This window comes from Alosa alosa, chromosome 14 (assembly GCF_017589495.1).
Source record: "Alosa alosa isolate M-15738 ecotype Scorff River chromosome 14, AALO_Geno_1.1, whole genome shotgun sequence".
Taxonomy (NCBI): Eukaryota; Metazoa; Chordata; class Actinopteri; order Clupeiformes; family Clupeidae; genus Alosa; species Alosa alosa.
The window spans coordinates 21,770,558-21,780,646 of NC_063202.1; the positions used below are offsets into that span (position 1 = coordinate 21,770,558).

General features: G+C 43.0%; 2 protein-coding genes across 2 annotated transcripts; both read left to right on the forward strand.

The window, feature by feature from the left end:
* Positions 1–2,936: 2,936 nt before the first annotated feature.
* Positions 2,937–5,665, forward strand: LOC125306946. Its single transcript, XM_048262601.1, has 4 exons — positions 2,937–2,946; positions 3,314–3,426; positions 5,002–5,228; positions 5,335–5,665. The coding sequence occupies exons 1-4, from the start codon at positions 2,937–2,939 to the stop codon at positions 5,663–5,665; spliced, it is 681 nt and encodes a 226-aa protein (XP_048118558.1).
* Positions 5,666–8,583: 2,918 nt separating this feature from the next.
* On the forward strand, positions 8,584–9,874 carry LOC125306947. Its single transcript, XM_048262602.1, has 2 exons — positions 8,584–8,760; positions 8,803–9,874. The coding sequence occupies exons 1-2, from the start codon at positions 8,584–8,586 to the stop codon at positions 9,790–9,792; spliced, it is 1,167 nt and encodes a 388-aa protein (XP_048118559.1). The 3' UTR covers positions 9,793–9,874.
* The last annotated feature ends 215 nt before the right edge of the window (positions 9,875–10,089 follow it).

Here is a 10,089-nt window from a genome sequence, read left to right on the forward strand (position 1 = left end):
CTTCATGGCCCAGGTATGGGTAGGCCTGTCATGGGAGGCGGAAAAATGGTAAGTTGCCTTTGCTTTGTGACCTTTCAATCTGTGTATGTATTTTGATGTCATGGCTCATAGGGAACATGTGTGTGTGTGTGTGTGTGTGTGTGTGTGTGTGTGTGTGTGTGGGAGGGATTATGGGGAGAAAGTGATGGTGGGAAAGTTAAGTACATTTACCCCCTTACCCCCACCAAACTAAAAGAAATGTAAAAAACATAAACAAAAGGGGAAAAAACAGGGAATGTGGCAGGGAATTGTGGGGTTTGGGTGTTTAGGGGCCAAACATATGTGCAACTAATTCCCAGTGTGCTTCCAGGCCAGCAGGAAGGTGTGCAGCAGCCACTGGAATGACCTCTTCCACCTCCTCCACTAACAGCTCCTCATCAGCCGGCAGTGGGATGTGATCCTGAAGGGCCATGTTGCAGAAGCGCCGCCACCAAAACGACACTGCACGCCTTTGCAGGATGGAGCTTCAGGCCACCAGCGGATTTGCTCACACACCTTTCCACATGCCCAGGGCCCTCTCCACAACAACGCGGGTCCGGCTATGGGCATTGTTGTACCGCGCCTCTGCCTCGCTGTTGGGCTCCAAGATGGAGCAGTTGACATGCTTGTATTATCATAGGGGGTTGATGGAATAAAGCAGGTCTTGAAATGTCAGTGCACTCAGGGAATATAGACATGCATTTGAAAACAACAGTATAGACTTTGCTACTATCTCAGCAGCAGAAAGCAACAACATGAGCAGCACCTACCGTAACACTGTGTGTGTGTGAGTTTGAGTGTGTGTGTGAGTGTATGTTGGTACAGCTGGCGCAGATCCTTCAACCATTTGAGCATTGAAACATTTGTGCTATGTGAACTGTCATTTTGTGGTTGTGATTCAACACACAACTTCATAATTACAATGGATGAAAAGTAATGGTAAAAAAACTGTATCTGTGCATTTAAAATATTTTCAGTGTCACAGTGAAAACACATAACAAGGGCAACATTGGAAAAATGCTGCATAAAGGCATGAAAAACTTCCAGTGAAATGAAGGGCAATCATAAAGTAAAGTATTCATTTATATAGCGCTTTTAAAACAGAGTGAAACCCAAAGCACTTACATAACAACATGTTGTTCAACATTGTTCATATTACATATCCATATTTATTCTGCTCTTACTGTAAGGTAACTGCTAAGATACTGCACATATTTATATTCCATTTATATGACCCTAAACCACCTTCTGCAAACCAACTGTATACTACTGTCTACACTGCACTATATTTATTGTCCTGTCCATGCACCACCTGTCTATACTTTATATATCACATTGCACTTTTCTGCCTTTTTGGCACTTCTGGTTAGATGCAAACTGTATTTGGTTGTATTTGTACTTGTGCTCTGCACAATGACAAAGTTTAATCTAATCTAACCATGCCAATTTTCATAGAACATAATATACATTTATCCTAAGTCTAAGCTAGTAAGCATATGGTCTCCAATCAGTAGTTAAAACTAGGACTACAGGTTCTAAACGATCATAGGAATATTTAGTGATTGAGCCTATCCATGATTCCAACACCATTGTTAATTGATCATTATCTAGGCTCGAACCTACGACTACAAGATCCGAAATGCAGAGAGGTCTATCCTTTCACGCCACCTTGTCACATTACAACAAATGATAATATTGGCCAGTAGGCCTATTTAGCCTATAGGCTATTCGGTGTGTTTCATTAAATGTGTAACTTATTTGTTCACATTTGCTCGGTTGGCGATTTATGCTTCACGGATTAGGCTAATTAGTAGGCTACATTCAATAGACTGTGACGTTATTATTAAAATTATCATTTTTATGCCTATTATTATTATAAATAGCCTAATATATATATATTTTTTAAAAGCATACATAGCCTAGGGCCTATTGAAATTACTGCCTATTGTTGTAATAAGTATTATCATTATTATTATTATTATTATTATTATTGATATTATAACTGCTGGGCCCAGGAAACGTCATGCAATGTCAAATTTCATTACTTTAATGACTTCATCGTTCGGCTCTAACCGACAGAGCCCGACATTCTCGAACACATCTGCAACCATTGTAGTCTGAACTATGTTGGTTGAAACCAACATGGTTCAAACTAACAAAGTACTATGTAAGTACGACGGTTCTGGGAAACAGTCGTAACTTACATGTTGGTTAGTTGAACGATGCATCGTACCACGTTAGTAAAAAGCTAACCTCCGTAGTTGTACGGGAAACGCACCCCAGAGTAGTAGCCTAACGGGTTTATCTCGTCAATATCAAGAGTAGATAAACTTAATCGTTATGGATCCATATCTAATAGACTCAATAGCATTAAATAAAGATCCGTCATTATTGTCAGCTATAACTTACCCCGATATTTATAGCCTAACTGTCTTGTTCATACATCGGCACACGTCGCAGCTGAAGGCGAACTTATTATTTGTTCCACCAACGACATCGTCTAACATTGCCATGATCGCAGAAAATAAAGCTGCATCTCATTGGACTGCAATTGTATCTTGCGTTTGCCTGTTGCTCACAACCTGCAGCACTTTGCTAAAGTAGTTTAAAGTGGGTTAGCCAGTGATCGTTCTTGTCTGATAACTTCTACAGGAGGATCTATGATGCAACTATATGGTCTGGAGGCAGAAAAGGCTAACATATTTCTCTTTAACATTTCCAAAATCCAAGTGAACAAAACACTATACAAATCAGAATTATCTACTGATATCTTTCTCAGCTGAGTTTGTTCCTACTATTTGCCACTTGCCGTGCAATAGCCTAAAACGAGCTGAGAAGGGCGCACCATCAATTAGCCTATACGCTACTGTAAACGTTGGCTAACATTGCCTATGCAATGCTATCTATGCAAATGCAATATGTCCAAAGGTAATTACGATATCGCATACATTAGGCTACTGCCGATGTCTCCGCATTGCATAGGGGCAGCTGTCTGCACTGTCTAAAAGTTATTTAACTTAAGCCCACAGAGGACAACATAATAGCCTAGTATTAATAATACAAATAATAATGGCGATGGATGTGAGGAGTTGGCTGTAAGTTTAGCCTAGGCTAGGGTTTCTCAACGGGGGCGTTCATACAACTTAGGGGGGCGCTGGGAACGTGAGAGTTTTTTTTTTTTTTCTTTTACATTTTAAACTTCCATGGTTTTCACATATTTTTGGTGCAAAAATAGGCTACCTGAAATAAATACGCTATTTTCATTCATGGGTTTCTAACCCCTCTACCATCCAAGCTACATTTTACTGTTTATCTATGGTCAGTGGTCATACAGTGCAGTTCGGGCCTGCACACGCCCGGAGTCAAGTCCCCAGCCCCGCTCGCTGTTGTTCTGCAGCTGTTCTGACCGTAGTCTCCACGAAAATACCGTTGCTAATCAAATACGAAATATAGGCCTAAACAGGCCTCATGCGCAGAATCTGTTTTGTGATTGGTTGGATTGTTGCGATGTGCATATGTTGTTCACGTGATGTGCACTTGATTTTTGTTCATGATAAAATGACACGTCTTGTTGCCTACATTTAATGTTCCTATTGATTTAAAAAAAAAATCATTACAACCAATGCTGATGTGGTAGTGTTTTTTTTTTTTTTACCCAACCAGTCTCCTATTGCTTCTAACAGTGGGCTAAATCTGCTTAATAATAAAATAGGCTCATAGGGACATTTTCTTATAATTCCAGAAGAAACCAAAACAGCACAGAAATGGGCTCGTTTTTTTATTTAAGCAATATAGCATGAGTGTGAGTGGCCTATAGCCTACCGGGGGTGTAGTTTTTTTTTTTTTTTTTATTGTTGTGTGTGTGTGGGGGGGGCACCAGAGGATGAAAGTAAGGTCATGGGGGCGTTTGCTCAAAAAAGGTTGAGAACCACTGGCCTAGGCTATTTATCTTAGCCACAAGTTTCTCCTGCGCTGACTCAACTCAGTTTCATTCTCTCCTCGTTTTCATTGAGCATTGAAAAAAAGGGAGATTTTCCGGGTTATTCACCCAAAATACAGGGAAATTTCAACATTCGTCTTTCTGTTGCTATCCCTCTGATGAGAGCAAGAATTCGTACTACAAAACTGCTGCACTAATTAAACGAGGGTGAAGCTAGGTCTAGACTTTGCTTAAACGATTGGCGTCAAATCGTGCTCTCTCCCACACTGTTCTGATCACTCTAAGGTCGCTTTCAGGCAAGCAAAACAACGCTTTAAAAACATATTTTCGCTGGAAGGGCAGGGGGTAGCAACAGGACAACAGTACAGAGACGGACAAGTCCGATGGGGCTAATGTTATGAAATAATAAAATATGGGATATTTTACGGGGAAATATTAAAACAGGAAGACTGCGCGAAAAAAGGTGACAGATATGTTTCTGACAGTGGGTGACTCTAGGGCTCTTTGCTGTTGTTAGAACGGCCTGTATTGCTGTTGTTAGAACCGCTGTAGCCTATTGCACGACATAGGCCTACCATCACGTTAAATTTTGTACAAATAAATAAATAGCCTACAGCGATCATACCGGCGCTGTCGCGCTTGTCAATTGACAGCTGCATTAAATAGACCCACCTATGCATTTTCTATATCAACAAAATGGCCGCTGCGAACGTTATTACCTGATTATTACGTAGATTGAATATGCCTAATATCTAATAACAGTAAGTAATATCCACAAATGTGTTGTATTTGTTAATTTCCCTTCCCTCTTATTCTAAGGACTTTAATATGGTTAATATAAAATGCATTATTGCATTTATTGATAATGCATTGCATTTATTTTTATATATATATATATATATTTTTTTTTTTTAGACATGGTACAGACTGAGATTCCTCAGCAGTCTGGACCCATACCCAGAGCTCACATTGATGAAAATGTTACCCTGGAGTGCTCCTTCTCAGCGCATCTTAAATCAAATCGCTTTTACTTGTTCAAACAGACAGTAAGACACAGACCCTCTATCGTGGTACAGTCACAAATGCACGGTACAAAGGTATATTCTGAAGGTTTTGAAAATGGACGTTTCAAACTTGACAAAGGAGGGTTACGCTTCCATCTAATAATTGAAAATGCTAGTCGCTCAGATGAGGGAATGTACTTCTGTGGAATGAGATTATCATATGACATCATATTTGGAAATGGAACATTTTTGTCAATTGAAGGTAAGTAAAATTATGAAATATGACATATCCATGCCCAGCTATTTAAAAGGTGTTTATCAGTTCATTGGTAAACACCATGGAGGGTCTTACTCCACTGTCTCTGTTTTAAGAGAGCAGTGGTCTGCTACTGAAAGAGTGGTCCAAGCCCCAATACCAGACCCAGTTTATCAAGGAGATTCGGTGACTCTGCAGTGCACAGTCAGTACTGAGAAACAAACAGAGGAGTACAGAGTGCTCTGGTTCAGAAGATCTCCAGGAGAATCCCAGCCAGGTCTTATTTACTCTCCCACAAACAGGAGCCGCGAGTGTGAGGATCACTGTGTCTACAGGCTCCCCAAGAGCAGTCTCACTCTCTCTGACAGTGGAGTCTATTACTGTGTTGTGGACATATGTGGTCAAGTCATTTTTGGAAATGGAGCAGTACTGGAAATTAGTAAGTAATTGATTTGATTTAATGATCTAAAGTAATGATTATAAGAATAGAGCTGAACTTATTTACACTGCATGGTGTCATGAAGTCCAGACGGTAGATGTATTTGACTGGAACACAGGAAATTTAAGATTGTGCACCTGCACATGTTCTCAAATCAAATCTGCATCACATTTTTGTCATATGTTGAATTTTCTAACTTTACAACAGTTAGTAAATGTTCACTCAATGTGTCAGGACTAATTTCTTTGGCAGATACTCAGGCGTAACCACACTGCACATGTCTGCTATGTTTATGTTTTTTTCAGGATCCTTGGCATTATTTAATACCGTGGTCAGTTTGGGAGCTATACTGGGCTTATGCATTTGTCTTTTATTGCAGTCTGTTATTGTTCCAGTACCGTAAAACAAAAGTCCATCATGTCTGAATGACTACCGCCCAGTAGCCCTGACGTCTACAGTGATGAAGTGTTTTGAGAAGCTTGTGAAAAACATTATCTGCTCATCCCTCCCTGCCTCCTTCGACCCCCTCCAATTTGCTTACAGAGCCATCAGGTCTACAGAGGATGCCATCTCAAACCTCATGCACACCACCTTAACTCACCTGGAGGAGGGGAATGGGAATTATGTGAGGATGCTGTTCATTGACTTTAGTTCAGCATTCAACACGATAGTACCTCTCACCTTGGTCATGTAGGAATCTGGGGTATTTCTGTATGTATTCTGATGTGTTCATCTGTGTTAGAGACGTGGAGAAGTACATGCCATTGTTTCACTCCCTAGTTCTAATCCTTAGGCGCCTGTGTGGCTGCACATAGGATTTACCATCAACAGGTCAGACTGCCATGTTCATGGCGTGAGTGATAGCATGGGCAGAATGAGATATCACCTTGTTATTCTGTTTTCAGGGCTAGTACTTTTCCTATTCTATGGCTGGTACCTTCCACGTTGGCATGATTTACGTTGACATGATTTTAGTATAACAGGCTTTGTCTCAGGCTTGGACTTCGAGACGGATCGAGGAAGCGACTCGGGGAGCATCTTATGCCAAGACGCTCAGCAGCAGCCCGCTTCTACTAACTACCACACCTGTTAGACTCTGTGCAGTTTTACTGTTTGAGACTTAGCCTGTGCTCGGTTAGTGAGTGTTGTACCATCTACAATAAATTCTTTTAATCACCGATCCTGATCCAGCCGTCAAGCTTTATTGACCATCTTCAGTACAGACATCCGAACTAAAACACAACGCAAAACGATCGTGAATCCAACATTTGGTTTCCGTGGACCTAACGCAAGAGGGAGGGGAAGACGAGAACATCCATTCGGGCGAGGTCAGGCTGAGTCTTCGGTTCAAACAGGCGCCGAGGGCAGATTTTGAAACTTCACATCTGTAAGAAGAGTCTACTTTGGGGCCCCGGGCTGACGTGACCAACCCCAGCTGGAAGCCTACCAAGAGGGAGGACGCTGTGCGCGTGTGCACCCGCCGCAGTGAAGAAACTCTGACCAGGTGAAAGCAAAGAGTTTTTTTCTCCTCTGTGCGTGAAAAGAACCAAGAGTAAAGTTAAAAAAAATAAACATAATTTAGGGAGTAAATTAGAATTTTTTGATTTGAAGCTGCACATTAATGAGAGTATTGAAGTTTGTGTCATTAAGTGTTTTGACAAGTAACGTACCTATATCAATGATTGATTAGCGCTAGATGTCATTTGATATAAGAAGTTTTCCGGAAAAAAGTAAACGGTTGAAGTGTACACATATTTTGGGTAATTGGAATAGATTCGTGAACGAATTAAAAGAAGTAATCGATTAACTACGGACAAGCTTGGGGGATTAAAGCTTTTCTTTTTCTGTACTGCCACTACATGCTGAGCTGTGTGAGTTTTGTGATAAAAGCTGTGTGGGTTTTGTGATAAATGCTGTGCGGGTGCCGAAGAGAAAATAGAAGGAGTTACTGTCGCTACAATCATTATTGTTGCTGAAGTGAACTGTGTGGTTGTTTCTCAAGGTCTTTGTTTAGTTTAATGGCCTAGGACTAAACTTAGCGTTACAGTGATACGGAGAGGAGACAAAATCACCAGAGGGGGGTGTTTTGGTTGTGCAGTAGGTGAAAAGTGGTATAGGGTTTCCAACCTATGTTTTTGTTGACTTGGTCAACTGTGAATTTAACGAGAGATCGTTAAAGGTGTGAGTGAGACGTTAATTCTTTGTCGTTGTCCAGCCGGTTTTGGGGAGAAAGGAAATAGTCTGAGTTAAGTGGAACTGACACTGGTGAAAGTTATTGTTGTGGCTTCATGCTGTGAGTAAAATAATTTGCCAGGTTCCGGAGCAGGAGAGATAAGGAGAGAGTGTTTCCTTTTCCCTGGCGGGAGCAGCGAGCGTGTGTGTGTGAGTGTGTGGAAAAAAAGGAGAAGGACAGAGAGAGAGGTTTTTTTCCTCTGGCCAAAGCAGAATCGCAAAAGTTGGCACTAAAACATCACACACTACTGACAAATTTAAGTAAAAAGTTTAAAATAAAGGACCTCGTCCTTGTACGAACACATAGTCCAATTCGTAGGGCTTCGGGCCCCAATAATAATTTGGAACAAGACACTGTGCAAGAGAGTAAGAAATCAGAGATGGTTCGCGGGCGCAATAAGCAAAAAGAAGATAAGCAAGCAGCTGACCATGATGAGGAGAAAGTGAAGCCTCAGCAGGAGGAGACATTTGCTGAAATACAAGATTATGTGTCAGATGGGATGGCGAAGAAATTTCAATTGGGCAAATTTGAGGAAAAATTGAGAACAGATTTTGAAATTGATCCAGCATCTATTGTCCAGGGGCGCTGGCCACCTAAGAAGGTTCGTGAGGTGTATTTGAGTTGGAAAAAGCACAACAGACATCGTGAACCCTATGCCTTTTTGTTAATGAGCCAGCTAAGACGCGATCCTTTATGGGGCTATCACGGGCATCCTGCTCGCAGGAGGTGGATGCCGAAAAACACCGTACTACATGTCTGGCAGAAGAATTGAAATCTCAGGCAGGGAAAGCTGGCAAGAGGTTGCAGACGGCCGCAATTGTGGAAGAGTCATTGAGAAGGAAGATGCAAGAATTGGAGACAGAAATTCGAGACAAGACTTGGAGAAGTGAGATGGAGAAACGTGACTTGGAGGAACAGTTGGCAGAAGCAGACATGTTGCTAGAACACACTGGAATGAGGCGAAGAGGAGCAGTCCCAGCGCGCCACTCTGAGGGGAGGAGCCAACTCCTCCCACTACCACCGCCCCATCATGGGGGAGGGGGGCGTGGAGGGCAGCACAGCACCCGCCTCTATCCGACACTGCACGGCTTGCCAGCAGCGCCACCTGCCATGGTGGAGGCTTCTGGAAGTGCAGTGGACATCTCTGACACTATTGAGCTGGGAGGCAGTTTCATCACACACTATCCGGCTATTGGAGGTCTGTTTGAGCCAATGAACAGCACCCCACCTGGCGGGTACCAACAGCCGACAGGGAGAGGCCCCTGCTTCCAACAATCTACAGCTGATGCTCAAGCCAGCATGGGCCTAGCAACAGGGCCAGGCCTCTACACTTCATATGTGACCCACTACCAACAACCTGCTCAACCCCAGCAGGGCCAATTTCACCCACTGGCCACTGCTACAGCTCCCACTCCAACACCATCCATGCTGTTACCAGCGCCACCTGCAACCAATCCCCAATACCTGTCGCCCGAACAAGCCAACCAAGCACCGGCGAATGATGACGCAACTGCTGTCCCCGTGACTGACGCCCCATCCACATCTGATGCAAGCCAGGGAGCGGCTGCTCCCGTAATTAAGCCCAAGACCAAGAGGCGCAGACCACCAGCAGAGGGATGGGATGTCTGGGATGAATCAGCTGATGAGGCCCTCATATGCCCAGTACGCACAGTAGCCAACGCTGATGGTGTGTCTGTGTTCTACCAACCAGCAAAGGGCGACAAAATCCAGAAGTGGTCCGCCGCCATACAACACCCTTGGGATGCCGGACGGCATACCTGGACGAAGAAAAAAGAACTCAAGGAGATGAGAGACCTGCACCCTTTTGACGCATTGAAGATCCTACATCGTTACGTTACTGCTTTGCTTGAAGGCAACTACCAAAAGACCTGGCAGTCGTAAAAGTGAAAGCACACACAAGGCAAGACACCCTTGAGGCAAGAGGCAATGCATTGGCGGATGCGGCGTCAAGAACAGCCGCAAGGAAAAGAGAGGGAGGGGATAACGAAACGACTAACGAGAATGGACACGGAAATGGAAACACGGACGGATCTAACGGTAACAGGAATTTTTTGAAAATGACAAAGAAAAATGCATGATGAGAGTGACCAAGAAGATCAAGGAAACATCTGAAGAGGGAAAACGGGAAAGTTTGGCCAACATCAAAGACATGCAGAACAGCGCAAGCCGAGAAGAGAA